At 35.7% G+C, this 25550-nt stretch overlaps 1 protein-coding gene across 9 annotated transcripts in view; it reads right to left on the bottom strand.

The window, feature by feature from the left end:
- Positions 1-25550, bottom strand: part of RNF180 (ring finger protein 180) — a 217324-nt gene that overhangs the window by 175685 nt on the left and 16089 nt on the right. For 2 of the 9 annotated variants that reach the window (XM_021939387.2, XM_021939388.2), the window contains exons 1-2: positions 21768-22914; positions 6426-6560 (exon numbers count right to left, since the gene is read on the bottom strand). In XM_021939387.2, coding sequence (XP_021795079.2) covers positions 6426-6560; positions 21768-21776 — 144 coding nt within the window. In that variant the 5' untranslated portion in view covers positions 21777-22914. Of the gene's footprint in view, positions 1-4056; positions 4551-6425; positions 6561-21767; positions 22917-25550 lie in introns of those variants that run through there. The other 7 variants (XM_009208481.3, XM_009208479.3, XM_017959572.3 and 4 more) reach the window with 5 other exon arrangements.

Here is a 25550-nt window from a genome sequence, read left to right as displayed (position 1 = left end):
TACCTTTCTAATTCACTCTTCACACTATTACCAAACTAATCTCAAAATTCAAAAGTTATGTTACTTCCTCTCATTAACTTCCCAGCTCCTAGGATAAAGATCAAAATCTTTGACTTACAAGACCATACATGATTTGAACAGTACCCAACTTTCTACTCTCAGATCTTGCCAAACTTCCTCTTCATCTCTGAACTCCAATCATGGCAATCTCTTTTAGTAAACTGGGGATCCACCACAGGGCCTTTGAACATGCTGGTCCTGAATCTTGGAATGTTCTCCCACCTGTACTGTCCTCACTTATCCATCATATCTCCACACAAGTCACTTCCTCAGAAAAACCTTACAGTTAGGTCCAGCACCCTATCTATATCCTACTCTTACGCTTCCTATACTTTTCCTTTTTGCCACTGAAACAGCTAATAATTTATATCTATATGTATAATCAATATTTGATATTTATATAACTGGTCAATATTACAAATATTAAATTATTTCAATATTAAGTTATAAATATCAAACTTTTAATATGATTAATTATACTATAATTAGAATATATTTATAAATGTTATAATATTAATAGAAAATTAAATGATAAATCCTGAAACCTTCCCAAGGACATACCATTTCTCTTCTGCTCATCTTTGAATTTCCAGTTCCTATTACAGGACCTGTGCAGTCTAAGTCTGCTTGGGATGCCATCACAAAATACCAGAGACTGAATGACTTAAACAATAGCAATTTATTTTCTCTCAGTTCTAGACGTTGAAGGTTTGAGATCAGGGTACCAGCATGTTCTGGCTCTGGTGAGGGCTCTCTTTCTCGCTTGCAGGTGGCTGATTACTCACTGTGTCCTCACAGGATCTCTTTCTCTTTTCTTCCTTTTATAGAGCCACAGTCCTATTGGATTAGGCCCCATCTTTATGCTCTCATTTAACCTTGATTAACTCCTAAAGACCCTATCTCCAGATACAGTAACACTGCACCTTTAAAACATGCACTTGGAGGGCACACAATTCAGTCCATAGCATAGCATGTGGTAAGACTAGCATGGAACAAATACTGTCACTAAGAAAAGGGAACACAAAGTATTAAAAATGTAGTAAGCAATAAAAATATTTCTTTCAATATTACAGCCATTGAAGGAAAATTACCACCAGAATAATAAAGCCAGAGAGAAAACAAGCAAATTTTCTAACCAAAAGACATGAGGGAGGAGGTATATACTCCAATAATCAATTCAACATTCATCAGTCCTATTCATGTCAGCCAATCCATTGGCAATGGTGTTATACAGATGAAATACTTCATAGCCTGGTGACAGAAGAAGTCATGACCTAATAATTAAAGTGTTTTATTGTTAAGTGTTTTACTATCCCTCAGCTCCCAATTACCTGAACCCAGTGGAATTTGGTAACTGTCCCTAAAAGTCTCACAACTACAATGAATGTTGACCAATGATTTCTTTTAAAACCAATGGACACTTTTAACTCTCATTTAGGGTCTTTACATACGGATATATAGTTTGTATGCTAACTCTGCACAAATCCAGAGCAAACCTTTCACAAACTAGCTCCCCCTAGAATTGTGCAGTATACAGTCTGCACACTGAAGGCAATGTCTGATCTTTTAGATCTCATTTAACATTTAACATGAATAATCAACACTTTTTTTTCTAGAAAATGTTTGTCCCTTGACTTCCATAATATTGTATCCTAATTTTCAGTTCTATTTTTTCATTCTTTTCTCCTTTGTGAGAGCTTCTCTTTTTGTCTATCCTATAAATGTTCCTATATGATAGGAACTACTTATCTCTCACTCCATTCATACACTGCATGGTAATCTCATCTACTCTCACAGCTTTACCTAAAATTTACATGCTGATGATCCACAGTTTTAGTTCAGATCTCTCTTCTGAATCCCATATCCACATAACCCAGCAGCTTCCTAAAATATTTGAATATTCTACAGGCCATATAAACTTCACATGTCCAAAACCAACAAAACTAACTAAAACTAAGGACGTCACTCCCTAACACAGATTGCACAAATGGAGACCATTTCTGTTATTTTATTTCTACATCTTTAGGGTCTTTATTGTTGTTATTTTGTTTTTGTTTTTTGCCCACATTTCATCTATCTCAGGCCTGAAGGCAAGGTTGAAGTCCCCTTTTCTCCTTGTGGGCACTGTAGATTGTCTGGAAACTCCATTCTAAATTCCCTTTCTCATGTCTTACTGCATGCCAGTGGCTAGATAACTAAAGCTCAAATGTCCCAGTTTCCCTTACAGTTCAAATTCCATACCAACCTAACTTTGACACATCTGATACATCCGCTCAACATTACAAAAAATTTCCTGTCAATGGTCAGGGCTAAAGAAGTGTGGTCCCGGAGTCAACAGCTATTGATGATGTTTCCCCAGTTTCCTTATCCTCTATGTTGTTCTGAGAGCCATTTCATGTCTGCATGTGGAATACAGGAGATAAAGCCATGGGCTCCCTTGGGATGGAAAGAACCTACAGAGAAACTTCCTACATAAAGCTGGTTATAACCTCAGTATGAGGGTAAATGAGAAACCTGTTTCTCAGAAGGGCACACAAAGAAACTTGCCTATCTCAACTTTGATATTCAGTAGAAGGAGAGGAAAAAACATCTTCCCTTCACGATAGAGATTTTCTTAAACACAAAGGACAGAACTAATACATTCATAAATTATGAATGTCTGTTCAACAAAGACACCACAAGAATGAAATATAAGTTACATAAACTGGAAAAAATAGTTTCAACACAATAACCAAAAAGAGATTAGTATTTAGAACACAGAATCTCCAAATATCAAAAACAAAACATCCTAATAGAAAAACAGGCAAGAAAAGAAGACATTTTGCAGAAAACACACTTGACCTCTGAGAATGAGATGTTAAATTTTGGTGAAGATGTAAAATCACAACAATGCTGAACTATTGCTGGTGAGACTGTCATTTGAAAACAGCATTGTCCAGTAAAGTTGAACATGCACATACCCTATGATGCTGGAACTCCATTTAGAGTAATACTCATGCCCATGTGTGCAAAGATATGCATAAGAAAGTTCACAGCAGCACTGATTATAAGAGCAAGACAAATAGATGTAAGTCAAATGACTATCAACAAAATGAATTATGAAGTTTGAGATATATTAATATACTGGAATACTATACTGGAATACTATACAGAAGTGGAAATGAACTAAATCTACACTCGACATGGTAATACTGAGTAAAAACAGCAATTTCCAGAATAATCATAGTGTCATTTCATTTACAGAAAATTCAGAAACAAAACACTTATTACATATATGGCTTATTTTTAACTGTATAGTTACTTTAATAGGTGATAAATTTAGCAACCTTTCAGCACAGTACTGATAAAATTACTTTGAGGTTCTAATAATTTGTTCTGTGGTTTCCTTTAAAGGATCCTTTCATGTTCATTTTTAATATTTTGATAATGTATACAGATTTATAAAATATAAAATATGTTTAAAGGGAACTTAAAGAAAATGCCAATATGCCCACTACCAAGATTAAGAAATTTAACATTAACATTACTTTAGAAGCCCCCCTCAGAGTCACTGCTTATACTACTCCTTCTGCTAAGACTTAACCATGATATTGAATTATTTCTTCATTTTAAAATAATTTGTGTGTATTTTATATAATATAGTATATAATTTTTACATATTTTAAAATTACATATGCAATTTTATATAAATGAATGTATTTTTATTTTATAAGGTATTTTCCATGGTTTACATATTTTATTATGTTTATACATTTTATTTTACATATAAATCTACAGAGACAGAAATAAGATTGGTAAGCTGCCTGGGGATGGGAGCAGGACAAAGAGGCCTGAGGAAACTTTATGGGGTAATGAAAATAGCTCAAAATTGTAATATAGTGGTGGTTGCACAACTAAAAATCATGAAGTTGTTATCTAACAATGGGTGAATTTTATGGTCTACAAAGTATACTTTAAAATCTGTAAGAAACAAACATATATATGTTCACATATTACCTTTTCTGCGAAGTCTTCTGTGACCAGCCCAGGCAGAATTTTGTTTGCATTCCTCTTTTAGAGTACTCCTCAAATCAGGCTATACTGGTTGGCCTATTTTCAACAAGACTTTAGAGATCCTAAGGACCAGAGTATATTTTTTCAACTCTGTACCACTCTTCCACTATCCATTCCAATACATCCTACAGCAGTGCTTGAACTGTTCTTGCTCATTAAGTATGTTTTAATGAATGAATAAGTGGGAGTTCTCCAGCTAAATAATAGGATCAGCCACTCTAGTGAGAAGTGACATTGTATGCTATCCTGAAGGAAGAGCAAACGCAGCAAAGAGAGTGTGGAGGTTATGAGCACAGGCTCTGGAGCCTCACTGCCCAGTCCAATTGCAGCTGCACTTCTTAGTAGCAGTGTGAACCTGGGCAAATTACCTAATCTTCTGTGCCTCAGTTTCCTTATCTAGCAAATGGAGATGATAGGTTATCTTCCTCAAAGAGTTACTGTAAGGAATGAAAAATATTTAAAAAGCATTTAAAACAGTTCATAACCAGCAAGTACATAAAAAAGTACTCTACATCATTAGTCACCAAGGAAATGAAAATTAAAGCTATAATGATATATACCACTATACATCTATCAGAATGGCTAAAATTATAAAGACAGAAAATATTAAGTATTGGCAAAGATGTAACTGGAATTCTCATCTGTTGCCACCAGAAGTGAACATAAACTTTGAAAAACTACTAATAATTTCTTAAGAAATTAAACTATATCTACCCCCATGACCCCAAAAATCTATTCCTATGCATATATTAAAAAGAAACAATAAAACATGATCACAAAAATTATAAAAATTTTGATAGCAGTTTTATTCATAACTTAAAACCGGAATGAATGCCAATGTCCTTGGGCAGAAAAAAATTGATAAACTGTGGTATATTCATAAGTGGCACACGGCTCAGGAGAAAAAAGGAACACACTACTGACACATGCAAAACATAAATCTCTAAAACACTACGCTGACAAAAATAAGTCAGGCACAAAAGAGTGCATGCTGTATTATTCCATTTGAAGGAATGTAAAGAACAAGCAAACCTAGACTATGGTGAAAGACGTCAGTGAGGAGACCACTGCCTGCAGAAGGGCAGGACAAAAATTCCTCAGGTGATGCAAATGCATATCTTGATCTGATTCATGGCAGGGCTGATAAAACTTATCAAGCTGTGCATTTAATTTTTGTATTACATATAAGTTATATCCACCAAAATACTCTTAGCATAAAAAGTTTTGTATTTTTTCCCAATTAAAATGTTATTTCAAGTCATTAAAAAGTATTTGGTTCGAGACCAGCCTGACCAACATGGTGAAACCCCATCTCTACTAAAAAATACAAAAATTAGCCAGGCATGGTGGCAGGAGCCTATAATCCCAGCTACTTGGGAGGCTGAGGCAGGAGAATCACTTGAACCTGGGAGGTGGAGGTTGCAGTGAGTAAAGATCGCGCCATTGCACTCCAGCCTGGGCGACAGAGCAAGACTCCATCTCAAAAAAATAAGTATTTGGCATGTAGTAAGTATCCAATCAAAGTTATCTACTATTATCAGTTTAGACTGGCTAATTTGTTAAAGTAGAAGGGAAACCATCATTAACAAATATAACTGAGGTAAAACAATGAAACAAACAAAAACCAAAAGCTGAGTATGTCTCTCAAAAAAGCAGAAGAAAACAATGACAGGTGATTACAGTCACTCTCTCTGTTAAATTCAGAATTCCCTCCAAACTCCATTAATTAATTACTTTCTAGTTCATGCCTCTTTGATACTACTCTTAGAGAAGTGAAGGAATTTTTATTTTTGTTATTTAAAAACACTCATTTTTTACCAGGATGAACAAACATACACTTGAATATTATTCAGGTTTTCCTATGGGTTACTTTTATATTATACATGAACTTTCTCTTCTAGGCCCATAGTGAATACAAAAAAAAAAAAAAAACCTATACAACAAGTTTCCAATTCTTACTAGGAATCTGAATTTAGTTGTGCAGTGATTACTGAGGCTCACTCATAGTGGTAATAAAAAACATTGACTATTATCTTCAGCTTATGCCTATAACATTGCACTTAAAACACTGATGTCATATTAACATTAGTAATTAAAGGCAAAATTAATTTTACCTGTGGAAGGGGGATGCTTTTTGAATACCACTTTAGAATGTTTTCAGTGGGTCAGGTGAAATAAGGTAAGAGTCAAAGAGTCATGACAAAGAACTATAAATATTCTTAATAAGGTAGAGAAGAATAAGTATGCATGTGTGTGGATAAGCCACAGCACTCCTCTACCAGGAAACAAAGACTGAAGTTACCAATACTCACCTTAATCACTTGATTCTCAAGATACTCCATAAAACAACCAGAGCTTGCTATACATTTTCTACATTTCCAACAACGAAGAATACTTGTTTCCTCTTGACTATGATTTTTAGTTATCAATTCTTTGCTTCTTTTCATCTGTGGAAACAATAATGCATTTTTAGACTGTTAAACTGTCAGACAAACTGGACTCTCTAAATCCTTAGCACAGCATTAGCTACAAGTGGAGCATAAAGCAGTGAACTATCATTTATTAAGGTACCTACTAGTTATCAGGTCTTAGGTTTGGGGTACTCTATACAATACATCTGAGATTGAAAATTCCAATTAATTATGATGATACATTATGTTAGTGACTTACCAGGTTATTTTCTTTGTGCAAAAAGTTTTATATCTACTGCTTTTCACTTGACTCTCACTAAAAGTGGTAAACACAATCTGTAGAGTCAATTCAATAAGTTACTGCAGGAGTTTTTTTGTTTGTTTGTTTTTAGACAGGGTCTCACTCTTGTAACCCAGGCTGTGGTACCATGGCACAATCATAGCTCACTATAGACTCGAACTCCTGGGCTCAAGCAATCCTCTTGCCTCAGTCTCCTGAGTACCAGGGACTACAGGAGTGCACCACCACGCTTGGCTAATTTTTTTTTTTTTTTTTTTTTACTTTCTGTAGAGACAGGGTCTTGCTTGGTAGCACAGGCTGGTATCAAATTCCTGGCTTTCGAAGCAATCCCCCTGCCTCAGCCTCCTAAAGTCCTGAGATTACAGGCGTGAACCACTGCATCTGGCCTATAGCGGTTTTAAAAAGTCATGACAAAGAACTAAATATTCTTATAAGCAGGATGTTTTGAATAGTCATACCATTAAATTTTAAAAATAAGATTTACCGTGTTGTTAATTCTGTGAAGGTTGGAAGTGTCTACTTTAAATTGATAGCAAAAATCCTTTATCCTGAAAGCAACAGTCTCCATTATATTGTACTTATTGGTACAGTTAACTATATACTACCTCTGGTATATAATCAAGCAAGACTCAGAGAACAGCCCCACCAATTTTGCAATCTATTTTTGCACCTGAGATTTTATGTCACTACTTTGATTTAAACCAATCTGGGATAATAGTTTCACACTAATATCTAACAATTCCAAAATAGGTACAGGGTGTTAAATAACTTGTCTGGTAATTATCCATTATAAAGAAAGGCAATATTAATTTATCAGGCTACCCACATGGGCCTGCCTAGTTCCCTGGCCACATTTCATTTGTTCATTCATTTCTCATTCATCCAACACTTACTGAAAGCTACCTATGTGCCAGACAATGAGTCAAACTCTGGGAACACGAAAATGAGTAAAACTTACTTTCTGTCTCAGAGGTGCTCACTATGCTACAGATCAGCAGTTTTTCAACTGTAGCACACAGAATCGCTTGGGAAGCTTTAAAAAAACAGTGATGCCTAGGTCCCACTCCTAGAAATTTTTACTGATTGTGAGATGGGGATGGAGGTAGAAATGGACATTAAAAAAAAAAAAAAAAAAAAATCCCCAAGGGAATCTATAGTATGGTCAGGGTGAACACAGAGACGTGTATACAATTAACAATGAAGTAAAATGCAACTATAAGAGAGGGAACATGGACAGACAGTAATCAACTTTAAAGGTAGGACTTAAAGAACTCTGGCTGAGAGGGCAAAGCAAGCCCCTCTAGTTCAGACTTTCAAGTAGATAAGCTGCAGTTTTGTCTCTACTGACCCATCTTCAGAATGCGTCTTAGCCCAGCTGACCACTCCATTTTAACTGCAACCTCAATGATCACCAAAAATCATTTTAATTTGGCCAGGCATGGTGGCTCACGCCCGTAATCCCAGCACTTTGGGAGACCGAGGTAGGTGGATCATCTGAGGTCAGGAGTTCGAGACCAGCCTGGCCAACATGGTGAAACTCCGTCTCTACTAAAAATACAAAAAATTAGCCGTGTGTGGTGGCACACGCCTTGTAGTCCCAGCTCCTAGGGAGGCTGAGGCAGGAGAATTGCTTGAACCCAGGAGACAGAGGTTGCAGTGAGCCGAGATCGTGCCACTGCACTCCAGCCTGGGCAACAAGAGTGAAACTCTCTCAAAAAAAAAAAAAAAAAAATTTGCTTAATTTGCAAATGTCCTGCCCTCCTCTTTCTTCATTGTTGAAGCACTAACACACTTAACTTCTTTAGTATTCTTCTTTCCTCTCTATATCCTTCTTAGCCTCTTTTATCTTCATCTCCCTTTTAACCAGTGGTCCACAGCCAGGATAGGGACTGTAGGGAGGAGTCATATCAAAATCAAGTATGGAGAAACTCCACATCTGCCTGTGCCCTCCAACCCTGAGATACCTGCCCTCTTCTCCCTGAAATTTTTCCATGCCTTCTTGGGGTACAATTATGTAGTAGAAAAAAAGCCTGTAGGAGATTATTGTAAGTCTTCATTTAAACACTGAAAACTATACTCACTCTGTGCGATAATTCTTCTGTATCAATGATTTTTACATCCATAGATCTGTTTTGGTCTTGTTCCAAAGCTCTAATCCAGTATTTTCAATTTCCAAATGCCAACGCACATCTCTCTACGAATCTCCTTCAGGGCCTTTGTACTGGCTGTTCACTCTTCATAGATCTGAGCTATTCTACACAGTAGCTACTAGTCAGACATGCTTATTGAGTGCTTGAAATGTGACTTATCTAAATTGAGATGTCCAGATTTTGAAGTGTTGATAGAAAAAAAGAACGTAAAATATCTCAATATTTTTAAGTACATGTTGAAATAATACTTCTAATATACCAAGTTAAGGAAAATGTATTAAAAATTAATTTAACTTGCTTCTTTGTACTTGTTTGTGTGGCTTTATAGATAAGGTTTGCATTGTATTTCTACTGGATAACATTTGTCTAGACCTCCTCACCTCTCCTGGGTCTCTGCATGGTTAGCTCCTTTCTCATCATTTAGATCTCGGTTCAATGTCATCTCCTCAAATATACAGAATAAGGAACCCCTTGAATTTACTTAAATACAAGTCAGTGGGCCACAATCTAAGAGATTCTAATTCAGGGTTTCTAGGATATAAATCTTCGCATAAAGTTCAAATTTATCACTTATAACACTGCCAAATATCCATGTCTGAATACACAGTTTGCCAATCATTCAAGTAAAACATAATGTGCCATGAAAAGGTACCTAGTTCAACTCTCAACCAAAACAACTGAACATGGGTTTTTCCTCAAGACCATTATCGGCCATCAGTAGACTGCAGAAGTGCTCTATGGGTTCTTCTCATTTTTTCCCACAAAGAACATTTAAAAGATGTACTTAAAAGTAAAGATTTAATAAAATATTATTTACTGCTTCAATAAACAGGTTTTTTGCATCTGTATGGTGGTAAAGAATAAAATGACTTCTAGTACAGATTGTCACCATTGCCTTGATTTTGCTAAGGGACCCGCAGTTTTACCCACTATTGCATTTGTATTATTTGTGCAAATGTCAACACAGTGAAAAAGGCAAACGACATCTTAATATTACCAAGAAAACAGTTTTGACCAGATTCTTTGACAAGGTCTCACAGACACCAGGGGCATGAACCACATTTAGAAAAATGCTACTTTATGCAAAACAGCTGTCTCAAAAATGTTGTTTTTGAAAATCTTACTTCTCAATAACACTCTTCAAAATATTTAGGAATGACAGATGAGTCCCTATGGAGAAACATATTTATAACAGATTAAGTTGAAATTTTTTATCATACAAAGCACTGGAATTATAATCTCCATAACAAAGTTGCATTAATTTGTCTATCCTTTGCTATTTGCTACACTTTATGGTAAAATACCAGCATTTGGCACAGTAATAATTCCACATTCCTGGGTCTTTAGTCTTTGCTGACCTTTTTATTTGTTATTCGTAAATTTAAACTTGAGGTGGACAAAATTATAAATTAAAATTAACCTAAAGTTAGAAAATACGAATAAAACAAAACAATTTTTAATATTGAAACAGAACTCAGATATCTTCTCCAAAGCAAGTTGGAAGGGGGATATAAGCATAAATGCTATAACTGCCAAATTTTACCAATCTTTTATGAAATAATCTTTATAACCTATAAACTGTAGTCCAGAAAACAGAAAAGAAAAAACAGATCCTCCAAATAATTCTATAAGAGTAATATAACTTTGACATATTAATTAGACAAGGAAATATAAAACTAGACAAGGTGAGTATGAGAAAAAAATAAACCAATCTATTTACAAACATAGATGCTAAAATTCTAAATAAAATATTAGCCAATAGAATCCATCAATGAATTAAAATAATAATACATTTTGACCAAGTAAGATTACTTTCAGGAATTCAAGAATGGTCAAAATTGGGTGAAAAACTATTCAATATACTGAAATGGAAGATTAAAAGAAAAACATGCACACCTTAAAAACTGCAAAAAATAAAACTCTTGGTGAAATTCAACATTTAGTCAGAAATGAAAAACAAAACCAAAAACCACCACCTTAGCAACAGAAGGAAATTTCCTTAACCTGAGAGAAAGGGAATTTATCAAAAACATTAGCAATTATATATTACTTGATGGTGAAACTTTAAAATCATTCCATTAAAATCAGAGAGAATACAATGACGCTCACTATTTTTCCTATTATCCAAATTTGTAGCACAACTCCTAGCTAATGCTAGTAAATAAGAGATACAGCATCACAAAGCGTTAAACAGTGAGGGAAAAAAAAAAAACAAAAAAACAAAAAACAAACTAAGTTCCTGTTAATATATGACTTCATTTTTTGGTTTTTAGGTTACAGGTGTTTCCATCTTGTTAGAAATACAGCAGGCCCTTGAATAACATTGTTTTATTCAATATCACCTAGTTATAAAATTGATGAGGAAAGGAAAGTCAATTTCCATTGTAACATTATGAGAAAAATAATCAACTCCTGACCAGAGCCACTGTCTGTGTGGAGTTTGCATACTCTCCCCATATCTGTGCAGGTTTTCTGTGGGCACTGCAGTTTTCTCCCATGTCCCAAAGATGTACATACTAGATTAACTGGCATGTCTTAATTGTGCCAATCTGAGACAGTGTGAGTGCATCCTGTGATGGAATGGTGCCCTGTCCAGGGCTGGTTCCCACCTTGCACCCTGAGCTGACAGATTAGGTTTCTGCCAGCTGCAACCCTGAACTAGAATAACTGGGTGAATATTGATCTTATTTTCTTAAATGTCTTGATTTCTTAAATGTCTGTATAGCTTACATTTACTTTAATACTTAATATTAGAAGTGTTTTGGTCTTTACTTAAAAGTCTGATGATGTTTTTGTGACCAGAAATATGCCATAGGAAATTAACTCTTATTTACATCAATTAGTCAATGGTAAAATTGGTTTCATTATACTGAATTCCAATAAAAGTTGTAGTTTCCAAGAACTTATCAATGACATTAAGTGAGGACTTACTGCACATAAATAACAACAGTTAGCAAGTTTGTTCCCTGATGCTGAGGAACTGGAGAGAACACATGTATGAATAAACAAAACTTACATTACACACACACACAACACCCCTTTGATATGGTATTTCTTTATTTCCTAACTACACAGGAGGTGGTTAATAACTATCTACTTACTAAAATGATTTTCACTACATCACTTTCATATACTTGGTATATAAAACTTTTCCTATATTAGTAAATATGCTTGGTTTAAACATGTTTAAATTCAACTTTTGGACTTATATGAAATAACTCTCAGTATTACTAATCAGTCAGAAGACACTCTACACCCAATATGTACATTTCTCACTAGGATAACTGGTGAGGATAAGATCATGGAAAATATTTTCCTATATAGTTTTCCTTATTTGAAGGAGAAACTGTACTACTCAAAAAAAAAAAACAAAACAAAAAAACTCCTGGGATACAATGTTAAATTTATAAATAAGTCAACATAATACCTGATAAGCTTCTGTGATACTAGAAATACACTAATTTCTAACATACTATTAGCTTTCCTACTCTGGGTACTGCTATTTTACATACATAAATACATGTTCAGTTTGTGAAAAGTCATTTGCTGTATACTTGTGATCTGTTCATTTTTCTATATGTATATTTCAATATGAAAATTTCTTTTAAAACTTGTAACTTTAAAGTGTGTCTCTTTTCCTTTCCCTCTTTTCCTCTCATCAATATAAGCTTATGCTTGCCTCTGTTTGATAACAGTAGGTAAAGAATGCCCAATATGGGGCAGTGTCTACAGTGACAACTCTTATTATTGGGCCCTGGTTAAAAAGTCAAGGTTTTAGGGTAGGTAAAAGTCAAGTCCTTGCAATGAGACAAGAAATCACAGATGTGTTTTCACACCATTGCCCATATGGGGATTACTTATCCATTACCAAGGAAAAACTGGAGAACAAGAAAGTGTGGAAATGAATCCAGGCTGATCTTTCTTTATTAAAGTGATATACAACACAGATAAATTTATATGTGGATAAATAGTACCAGCCCTTGTCACTACCAAAGAACTGGTTAAATGCTAAAGAAGACTTTCACAATCCAAATCCTAAGCAACTGGGAATGGGCCAAGATAGAAAGATCTAATGTAAAGCTGAGAACCTCTCAAAACAGGTAACTTTGTGATTTGCTATCCTTTATATTGACTGATGTTAATTCTTTTATTTAAAAAACTTTATTAAGATATAAATGGTATACAAAAATTGCATATATTTAATATATACATTTTGATGAGTTTAGACATATGTATATGTCCAAGATTCTACCACCACAATCAAGGTACTAGATATATCCATCACTTCCAAAAATTTCCTTGTCCTTTGTAGGGTTTGGTTTTGGTTAAGAACACTTAAAATGAAATCTATCCTCAAAATATTTTAAAGTGTATAATACTGTATTGTTAACTATAGGTAATATATTGCATATCAGGTCTGTAGAACTTATTCATCTTACATAACTACAACCTTATACCCATTAAGCAACAGCTACCGATTTCCTTTCCCCATTCCGACTGTCACAATTCTATTCCTTACATCTATGAGTTTGGCTATTTTAGATAACCTCATATAAGTAAAATAATGTATTTGCCATTACGTGACTGCCTCATTTCACTTAGCATAATGTTCTCTAGGTTCATCCGTGTTGTCACAAATGGTAGGATTTCTTTCTTTTTCGATGCTGAATGTTTCACTGTATATATATATGCCACACTTCCTGCAAGCATTCATCTGTCAATGGGCACCTGGATTTTTCTCTCCTTATTTTGGCTACTCTGAATAATCCTGAAATGAACATGAGGATGCAGTTATCTCTTTGAGATTGTTATTTCAATTATTCTGTATATACATCAGACATAGGATTGCTGGATTATGTGATAGTTCTATTTTTAATTTTCTGAAGACCTCCATACTGTCTTTTGTTTGTTTTCTGAGATGGAGTCTCACTCTGCTGCCCAGGCTGGAGTGCACACAGCAACCTCCGCCTTCTGGGTTCAAGCGATTCTCCTGCCTCAGCCTCCTGAGTAGCTGGGATTACAGGCATGCGCCACCATGCCCGGCTAATTTTTGTATTTGTACTAGAGAAGGGGTTTCACTGTGTTAGTCAGGCTGGTCTCGAACTCCTGACCTCATGATCCGCCAGCCTCGGCCTCCCAAAGTGCTGGGATTACAGGCATGACCCACCGTGCCTGGCCACTCCATACTGTTTTTAACAGTGACTACACCATTCGATATTCCCATCAAATGTGTACAAAATTTCTCTACATCCTGGCCAACACTTACATTTTGTTTATTTGATAACATCCTAACAGATGGGAGGGAATATTTCACTGTAATTCTGAACTGCCTTTCCCTGATGATTATTGATATTAAGAACACTTTCATATATTAGTGGCCATATGTCTTCTTTGCAAAAATGTCTATTCAAGTCTATTACCCATTTTTAATTGCTTGTTTGCTATCTCAAAATCAGGCATATATGATCAAGCGATCTTTGACAAAGGTGTCAAGAACACAGTGGGGGAATAGGACAGTTTCTTCAACACATGATGCTGAGAAAACTGGACACCCACATGCAAAAAAAAAAAAAAAAAAAATGAAATTGGACCCCTATCTTACACCATATGCAAAAATCAACTCGAAATGAATTAAACACTTAAACGATAAGATCTGAACCTGTAAAACTCCTGGAAGAAAATAGAGTTTTTTGGCATTGGGTTTGGCAAGGATTTCTTGAATTTGACACAAAATGGACAGGTAATAAAACCAAAAATAGACAAGTAAGACTACTTTAAACCAAAAAGTTCTGCACACAAAGGAAACAATCAATAGAGTGAAAAGGCAACTTATGGAAGGTGATAAAAATATTTTGAAACCATTTAGATAAGGTGCTAATATAAAAATATATAATAATCTTCTAAAATTCAATAGCAAAAAAATAAGCCAATTAAACATTGACATATTAGTCTTTAAAGTCATTAGACAACAGAAAAAATATGTTTGTATTTCATGCATTGACCTTTGTAAAATAGTCTATATTTTCTATCAGAATAGTAAAGACAGACAATTTTCAACTTTAGTGCTTTCTAGCAGTTTCATCACTTTGTATAAACATCTAAGAATCTGGCGGGGGAGGAGAAGGATGAACAGGTGAAATGTAGGAGAATTTTAGGGCAGTGAAAAAATACCGTATGATATTGTAATGGTGGATACATGATGTTATACATTTGTTAACACCTACGGAACTATACAACTCCAAGAATGAATCCTAATGTAAATTATTAATTTTAGTTAATATTCATTGATCAATTGTAACAAGTATACCACATTAATACAAGACATTAATGATAGGAGAAACTGGAGGGTAAGAGGAAGTATTCTGTACTTTCCACACAGAAACAAATGGGAACTTTCTGTAACTTTCCACTCATTTTTTCTATAAACAGACTAGTCTAAAAATAGTCTATGAATTTAAAAAACTAATTATTTCGACATCTAATAACAATACCATCTACTCAAAGTTATTGGCATTCATTAACAAAAAAAGGAGAAGTTTACTTTTGTCTTGAGTTTTCACACCCTTCTTTCGAAATTTAAATGTAAAAAAAGTTATACTTTGTCAGTATGATATATGTACTAGTCTGCTTGGGTTTCAATAACAGAATACCACAGACTGGGGGGCTTAAACAACATCAATTTATTTTCTCAAAGCTCTGAATGGTGGAAACTCAAAATTAAGATGCTGGCAGGGTTGTTTTCTGGTGAGGCTTCTCATTTTGGCTTGCAGACAGCCACATTCTTGCTGTGTCCTCACATGGCCTTTTCTCTGTGTATGTGTATTTCTGGTGTCTCCTCCTCTTCTTTTAGGGACAGGAGTCCTACTGGGTTACAACCCCACACTTTTGACCTCATTTAACATTAATTACCTCCTTAAAAACCTTATCTCCAAATTGGGGGTTAGGACTTCAACATATGGATTTAGGGGAGAGGACACAATTCAATCTGTAACATTCCTCCCTCTGGACCCCCAAATTCATGTCCTCTTCACATGCAAAAAAGCATTCACTCCATCCCAACAGCTCCCAAAAGTCTTAACTCACGTTAGCATTAACTCCAAATCCAAAGTCTCATCTAAATATCATCTAAATCAGGTATGGATGAGACTCAAGGTATGACTAATCATGAGGCAAAATTCCTCTCCCGCTGTGAAACTGAAAACATGCAATGTATACGCTTCTCAGATACAATGGTGGCACATGCATAGGGTTGCCATTCGGAATCATTCCAAAAGGAAGAAATCAGAACAAAGAAAGGGGTGGCAGGTGGCAAGCAAGTTCATAAAGTAGCAAGACAAATTCCATTAGATATTAAGGCACAGTAATAATCCTTTCTGGCTTAATGGTCTGACATACAGGCCCACCATAACAGTGGCTTTGCTTTCTTGGCCCACTGAGATGGTAGGCCTGCTCCCTTGGCTCTGGGTGGCAGCCTTGCCCCTAAGGCTATGGACACAAGTATACAAATATTCAACCACTAAAACTGAAGAGATGGCCCTATACTCTGAAACTGAGGAAGAAACAGCCTTAGCCCTGTGAGTCTGTGTGCTCTGGGCCTGTGGAGGCATCTCTGTATCATCTTCAGGTCCTTATCTTTTGTTGAAGTTGATAAGGCATATTCATAGCCAGATAGGCCTGTGGTCCTTTTCTGTAGAATCCCAGAAGTCTGAAAGCCTTCCTTTATTTTGTCCTGTCTTGTCTCCTTTAATCCAAAATGGCAGTATCTCTGCTGCTATAATCCCATCACAGTTTTATGAATGGAAAGATTGTCCAACCATACATTGAGTGTCCTCTCCAGAACATGCTTTCCAATATTTATTATACAATATAAACAGTCTGAGAATTTTCAGAATCTTAATTTCTGGTTCCCTTTAGCTTAAAATTCCCTGTACAATTCATCTTTCTCCTTTTGAGGTGACTGTAAGTGGTAAGGAGAAAGTGGGCCACATCTTCAACATTTTGCTTACAAATCTACTCTGCTAAATACTCAAGGTCATCACTCACAAGTTCTACCTTCCACAAAGCACTAGAATACAATTCAGCCAAGGTTTTTCTTTTGTTTTGTTGCCACTTTATAACAAGGACTACCTTCTTCCAATTTCCCATAACACAGTCCTCATTTCTATCTGAGACTTCACCAGAATCATCTTTAACATCCACATTCCTACCAATGACTCCTTCAAGTCAATCTAGGTTTTTTCTAACAGATGCACCAAAACTCTTCCAGCTTCCATACGTTACCTAATTCCAAAGTGTTTCTACATTTTTATGTGATTGTTACAGGAGAATACCAATTCACAGTACCAAAATATGCAGTATTCTGCTTGGGCTACCATAACACAATACCACAGACTGGGTGGCTTAAACCAAAGAAATTTTTTGTCTTATAGTTCTGGAGGCTGAAAGTCTAAGATCAAGGCATTGGCAGAGTTTCTTTCTGGTAAGACCTCTCTTCTTGGCATGCAGATGGCCACTTTTCTGCTGAGTCCTCACATGTCCTTTCCTCTGTTTGTGTATATTTCAGATGTCTCTTCCTCTTCTTATAATTACACTAGTCCTATCAGATTGGGGTCTCACCCTGTGACCTCATTTAACCTTAATTTTCCCCTTATGACCTCATGTCCAAATACAGTCACACTGGGAGTTCAACCTTTAACATATGAATTTTGAGGCAGGGTGTGAGGGACACAATTCAGTCCGTAACAGTACCTATAGAACTCAAGACAGTCCTCCCAATTTTGTCATTATTAGAATGCTCATGTTTATTATGTGTCTTTTCTGTTATACCACATGCATAAAGTCATGGTACAAAAAAAACCCCACCAAATTAAATATTTCTCAAAGGGTAAAAATCCTGTTAGTGAACAAGAAAGAAAAATCAAGAAGAGAAATGACCAAAGAATTGAGCTCCCTTAGCAATTATCAATATATTTCTTAAGATAAAAATTCAAGTGAGGTAAAATTGATAAATTTATAAAAGGAGCAAAGTATACCAACTTAGAAAATAAAATGCTTAAATAATTTAGCCAGTTCAAACCATCTCAGGGCAAATAATATTTCTAAATTTTGTCTTTTTTTAAAAAAAAAAACTATCCATACCTCCTGGGCACTTAAAAATATGTACATATATTTTGTTTGCTTACAAGCACCATAATGTATTTGTAACCATTAAGTTTAGCATAATTAATCACCTAAAGGTTGTATACTATAAGTGTTCAGTACCTTATGTCTCCAGAAAATGAGAAACAGCATTCCTTTTGTAGATATAAATAAATATCATGTTCTTAATGTAAGGGAAATCTCATTGTTATACAGGGCACAGCAATCCCAACAATAATCCATAACTGCTTTGTTGAAGTGGGCCTTGGAATCCGTGGCTGTTCATATGAGCAGAACACCATACATAATAACTCTGTCAGATGAGCTGCCCAGATATTAATTATTTTGTAAAACTGATTACATGTCAGCTCACCCTACTGATACTGAATCTTCTTGATGTCTATTGTGAGTACGGAAGAACTGAAATAAAAGAAGTCCAAATCCAAGCAGGCCACAGCAAAGAAATGCTAGCAACACTATAGTCAATGATCTGTGAAATACTGCAAAAATGTAAAATAGCTGAGTTTGCAAAACAACAGATAATCACCAAATCTGTTTGTGACTCATTTAAGAATACCTTAGGACACAAAAAGTAATCCTATATTAAGTAGAAATTAAAACAGCTTCTCACAGTTATGGCTAGATGCCGATGGAATGTATGTGCCTTACTTAGTTCAATGAATATTTCAAGTACCGGTATTATTTGGTGACAGAGTTTGTAATCCAGGATCCCTCTCATATTACTGTTCAATCTTTGTGAAAGATATCAGATACTTCATCTACACAAACAGATTGTGTCAGGTGATTTCTAAACTGTCATTTTATAATTCTATGCTGCATTAATGAAAACTGCATTTGAAACTGCTAATTTATTAATTCAAACTGTCCAACACAAATGACAGAGAGACCACAGTCTTCTTAAATAATTGTTGGTGTTACATACTTCTGTGTTTGAACATGATAAAGTCAACTTCAACAGTTTAAATGGTTCTGCATATAATTTGGTGTTCACATCTAGAAGTATTTTTCCCATCTCCATCTAGCCACCTCTCACCTTCCTTATCTCTACTTCTCTTCTATCTTCTCTGGGTTTCTTGAGTTAGGCATAGTGCAATGCATAATAAACAACCTTAACGACAAAAAGTAATAGGAATTTCGCATTGTACTTGCTACCAGTACTTCATATCTTGTCCCATAGGTTCTTAAGTCACACACTTCAATTAAAGTTGAATAGCATTTTATTCTTGTAAACTGACTCATTTTTCCTTTTTTTTTCTTACAAACATATCTCAGGCACTTAGACTTGAATGCCCACTGCAGTCTTTCAATCCAAGTGACACCTTTAAGAATTATAAAATATTACTGAAGAAATGCAGACATGTGTTCTGATTAGTTCTGTCCATTTTAATTGCTACTTCTCTTTCATAAAAGAATGAATTTTAAAGACGAATGAAAGTAACAATAAACAGGACCCATATATTCACTGACTTTTTACATACTACTTTCTTATGGGAAAAATATATGAAAGGTAGAAATTGCATGCAGAATTAAGAGAATTGTACAAAATGCTGAAATACACTTTTCAAAATGGTGTGTGCATGTCAGTATTTATAAGGGACTTTCAGAAATCACCATATGATGAGTACACAAGTTCTGGTTCCAAAGAAGAGTTTTCATTATTTTTGGAGATTCTTGAGCAATCCAGGACATGATACATCTAAATACAATTTTAATAAAGGTGACAATAATATTTCTGATTGGACCATAAAGATACAGTAAAGAAAAAAATAAAATCAGGAAATTTCTTTTCAGTTAATATTCAGTAATTATTTGCTGAAAAACTATTATTTTGTCACAGAACATGAAGAATAACAAAGACATGTGCTATGAAAGCATATGAGAGGGTGAGAGGGGTTCTAAGCCAGTTGACTGGGAGAGAACAGGCAAAAATTGTCAGGGTTCTCAAAGGAAAACATCTAAATAAAGACTTGAGCCTGAACTCAAATGGAGCCTTTTTCCCCCCAACTGCTTCTCAGGTTGACGTCTTAGAAGGGGAAATATGGGCTAAAACATATTTACCTTATGTGAAATATATTAATATGACATAAAGCATTGTTTTAACCAAATGTGGATAGTAAGTATTTGTCTAATTTGCTGTACTCTTACTAGATACATATATTCTTCTTGATGTATCAGCAATCAAGAAAGGATTCAGATGAAAGGCGGCTTCACAGACAAGCACATTGACTTGGCTTCAAAATCATTTTTACTTCAGGGAAGAGGAATTGTCACACACACAGACATTTTGTTTGATACAGACGCAACTATACTAGGTTACCCAAAAGATATGGCTCCAAAAAACTGCCAGATAATGGAGGGAAAAAAAAAACCGAGGTATCTCCTAGCAGATAAAACAGTGACCAATAAAGCACTGCTTGGGAAGCCGAGAAATTTGGGCTTGTTTACTTATTTATCCCCCATCTTCCCCAAAAGAGAGTTTTACATTTCTAGAACTTTTGTTTGCTCTGTTGCTAAACAGCTTTTACCTTTGTTCATCTGATACCTTCATTCATCTGTTACCTATGCCTTTGTGTAGTACTTATGTCTTTGAGTCACCAGATACCACACTAATGTGTACATCTGATTCTTCCTCTACTTGTAAGCTCCCAGAGAAAGGGTATAAGCAGTAGCTCAAGTTTTTGTTGTCCCCCTCAATACCACAGACAGTCTTGTATGTGAGTATATATCTTGCTGAAATGAATTTATGGCAATTAGAGCTACTGTTCTCTCTTTGGGCATTGAAAGGAAATTCAAACATATCAGGTACAAATCACATTCTTTATTTCATATAAATTCACCTAAGAGTCAAACCAATGTTTAAGTACATTAGGTTGTATTACATGGGAAAAAAACCTAATTAGAAACTAAATTATGATTTACATACTCATATGATTCTGGTTGAATCAAAATGCTTGTCCTAGTATACAATACACTTCTACAAGCTTCTGCCCTTTTCCTACTAAACTCTTAATTTACTCATAATTACATAAAGAAAATGAGATAAAGCAGTACTTTCTAAATGAATTATTATATTTATTTTTAAATAAAACTCTCTGAGTGTAAAACAGGACTATGTTTATGAAAAGTATCAACTAACTCTTCTATCAGACAAACCCTATTATGATGAAAAATGCTGCTACAGGAATATAGCCAAAAGTTAGATTAAGGTGATAGCAGTGAAGGTGTTAAGTTATGGTCAAATTCTAGATATATACTGAAAGTAAAGCAGAGATGATTTCCAGACAGATTGGATGTAGAGTTGAGTCTACAGGGAGCTAAGGATCTCCAAATTCTTTGTCATAAGCAACTATAAAGATGAAACTGCCATCAATGGGTATGGGAAAGGCTGCCAGTGAAGCAGAAAGGACAGTCAGGAGTTTGGTTTGTGACGTACTTAGGTATAAGATCGCTGAACAAAAGATTTAAATTTGGGATGGTTCTCTAAAGCCATGAAAATAAATGATATCTACAAGTTTGTGAGTATGGACAGAGAAAAGACCAAAGACTGAGATCTGGGTTTACCTAAATTTTCTGGGGATATATAAACTCTCATTCATTTCCTCATGGATTTTGCAGCTTGGGAAATAAACTTACCTTTATCATGAGACTAGCATGGGACCTTGAGAACCTGTCCCTCCTGGAAACAGAGTTTCACACCGTATCTGCCAGGTGTTCCAAAGGTATAACCAGCCCAGGGATACTTTATATATTTCTCAGTTTGGAAGTCTTTCGCTCACCCTAATAGTATAAATTCAAATCCCCAAACCTGAAATTTAGGATTCTCAGGTGATATGGAAGATGTCAGAATCTAAAAATGAAGTTAAAAAGAGAAAGAATCCAATCAAGCATTTATTGTACCTTTGCAATACAGACAATTTCACAGTAACCAAATAGTTGGTGAACAAAAATTCTTCAGTATAGAAGCACAGTGCTAAAAAAAGGAATGGTGATTATATTAAAATTACCATTTTTGACCCCTGATGAAATAATGGATCTAGATAAAACCATCAATAGATGCTAAAACAATTAGAAAAAAAAGATAATAAAGCACCCTATAATGGGCAAATAAGGCTGTTACCACTTACACTCAAAGATCAAACCAAAATCACTAAAAACAGGACAACTGTATGAGTTTGCTAGGACTACCATAACAAAGTACCACAGACTGGGTAGTTGAAACAACAGAAACTTATCGTCTCACAGCTCTGGAGACTAGAAGCCAAAAATCAAGACATCAGCAGGTTTGGTTTCTTCTGTGACCTCTCTCCTTGGGTTGCAGATGGCTGTCTTCTCAATGTGTCCTCACATGATCTGTCTTCTGTAGGAACACATACCCAGTAGGTCTTTATGTGTCCAAATTTGTTCTATGTATAAGGACACCAGTCAGATCGGATCAGGGCCCACATTAACAAACTGATTTTAACTTAATCACCTATTTAAAATCCCTACCCTCCAAATACAGTCATGTTCTGAGGTACTAGGAATTAGGCCTTCAACACATGAATTTGGGGGTGCCCAATTCAGCCTAATAAAGCTATTATAGAGATTGATGTTTTAGAAAATCCATTAAAGAACACAGTCTGAGTTTCAGGACATGATATGTGGTTTGATGACTATATGTTACTATGCTGTTTATGAAACTATCCATCAAAAAATGTATACTTTCTAACTGGTCGCGGTGGCTCATGCCTGTAATCCCAGAATTTTCAGAGCCCAAGGCAGGCAGATCACTTGAGGCCAAGAGTTCAAGACAAGTCTGGCCAATATGGTGAAACCTTATCTCTACTAAAAATACAAAAATTAGCCAAGTGTGGTGGCGCACACCTGTAATCCCAGCTACTCAAGAGGTTGAAACATGAGAATTGATTGAAGTTGCAGTGATTGAGGTTGCAGTGAGACAAGATAGCACCACAGCACTCCAGCTTGGGCAAGAGAGAGAGACTGTGTCAAAAAAATAAATAAATAAAAATAAAAAGGTACACTTTCTCCCTTTTTAATAGGCAATAGGCCAGAAAGTGGTATATCCTCCATATATTCAAAACTAAAATTTCCACATATAAAACATGAAATCAAAGTATTAATATTATTTTTAAAACTAGCTATAATGTTTTAGTGTAGTACTTATTAAGTGGCATTAGTTCCCTTAATCATCAAGACATTCCTATGAGGTAGGGACTGTTAACTCCGTTTTATAGGTGAGGAAACTGAGTCCTAGAAGTTAAGTGACTTCTCAAATTATTCCCACCACTTTGTGAGGAGGATGTTCTTATTTTGTAGTCTTGAGATTTCTAAGGATGAGAAGAGCAAGATGCATTGAAGTTCTGACAGAATTCTAAGCTGATGGGCACATACTGGAATGGAGGATGCAACAAACATCATTGGTTGTCCACCCCAACCTGCTGGCATCTTAGCTGGCTACAGTAGCAGAAGGTAAGGCAAGGAAGCAGCAACTAGCTCCAAGGTGGAAAGTCAAGATCTACATTCAGTCTTGATCACCTTTTGGGTGACATTGGAAGTACTCTCCTTTAGCCATTCTAAAAATAAAACAGGGTCCAATACATTGACAGGGTCTGAAAAAAACTCTGCACACACTACTATCTTGCCATATGAATACTGGCAGCCTTCTTTAAACTTTTTCTTTGCTTTTGTGTACTTTTCTCCCTTTCTTTGGGAATATGGAATCTGCATCAAGACATACCCAATTTGCTATCACTTATTTTCCTATAAACTTACTACTATCTGGCAGCAAATGCCTCTGGAGAAAGCTGTTCTATATAGTTCTTCACCATGTATCTCCCTGAAATTCAGTGATACTCTTAGATCTTACACTAAGATAAAGATTTAGGTTATAATACTAAAACAGCCAAGCTGTCCCAGTTGTTTCTTCTGTCTTCTCATTCACTGAGGCCCTTGGAGGCTCCTGAAGTATGCAATTTAGCTTATTTTCTTTAAATGTTTCCAGACACTAATGTTTCCTACATTCTGAAGTTCCTCATGACTCTCAGTAAATTCAACACTCCTAGTTTCACAATAAAATATTTAATGGTGATCAGTGAAGATCTTCTAATCCAATTGGATTGATTCATTTTGTGAAATTTCTTTAAAATAATTTTTTTTGTGAATCATATTAAGAAAGCAGCAGTTGCACTTTTCCCTCATACAAAATCTTATAAGGAACCCCAAAATGTCAACCTGACCAAAGAAATTAAGCGGTTAAATATTTCACTATTTGCAGAGTCCCTGAAACACAGTTTGAGCACTACTGATATAAAACACGGTGTTCATAAACCACTATCAGTCAAATTACTGAAATTAATGTTTTATTACAATTATTTTCATTAATAAATCTTCCCTCGTTCCACAGTATTTCAGAGGTTTCATTTCAGGCTGCTTTATTTCTTTTTCTTCGCATACACCGGGAGATTACAGAGAGATCTGCCCAAACTTTGGTGTCAGACAGACAAGTTGAGGGAAACTACCCATGATCACTTTTCTGCCCATCTGCTCCTATCTAGGCAAAGGCTGCTGACATACAAAGCACTCCATCTTGTTCACCTATCCTTAACAGGCCTTTACTACCTGATTTTTAGCTCAATATTCTTCAGCGAGGGCATTTTTCAATACCCTTTATTGCCTACCTATTTTTCTGGGAGCGGAAACCCTTTTAAAAAACTGTAATTGCCATTGATACCACGCATAATCAACAGGGTTCTTTTTGTGTCAGATCTGCCAGTGCTTTGTGGTACCTATGTGTGATGGTTAATACTGAGTGTCAACTTGATTGGACTGTAGGATGCAAAGTATTGTTCCTGGGTGTGTCTGTAAGGGTGTTGCCAAAGGAGATTAACATTTCAGTCAGTGGACTGGGAAAGGCAGACAGACTCACCCTTAATTTGGGTTGCAACATCTAATCAGCTGTCAGCCAGGCTAGAATAAAGCAGGCAGAAGAACGTGGAAGGAGCAGACTTGCTGAGTCATCCAGCCTTCATCTTTCTCGCATGCTGGATACTTCCTACCCTCGAACATCAGAATCCAAGTTCTTCAGCTTTTGGACTCTTAGACCTATACCAGTGGTTTGCCATGGGTTCTCAAGCCTTCAGCGACAGACTGAAGGCTGCATTGCTGGCTTCCCTACTTTTGAGGTTTTGGGACCCAGACTGGCTTCCTTGCTCCTCAGCTTGCAGATGGCCTTGTGATCCTGTGAGTCAATTCTTCTTAATAAAATCCCCTTCATATATACATCTATCTTATGAGTTCTGTCCCTCTAGAGAACCCTACTACACCATAACAAATTCCCCTTCTGCCTAGTTGCTTCCTGAAATTTGCTGGGAACACAGGAAATGAAAGAAATTCAGCAGTTTCTGCCTCACAGAGTAG

Source organism: Papio anubis, chromosome 5, assembly GCF_008728515.1.
Source record: "Papio anubis isolate 15944 chromosome 5, Panubis1.0, whole genome shotgun sequence".
In the NCBI taxonomy this organism is placed as follows: domain Eukaryota; kingdom Metazoa; phylum Chordata; class Mammalia; order Primates; family Cercopithecidae; genus Papio; species Papio anubis.
This window is presented reverse-complemented; position numbering and strand designations above follow the sequence as displayed.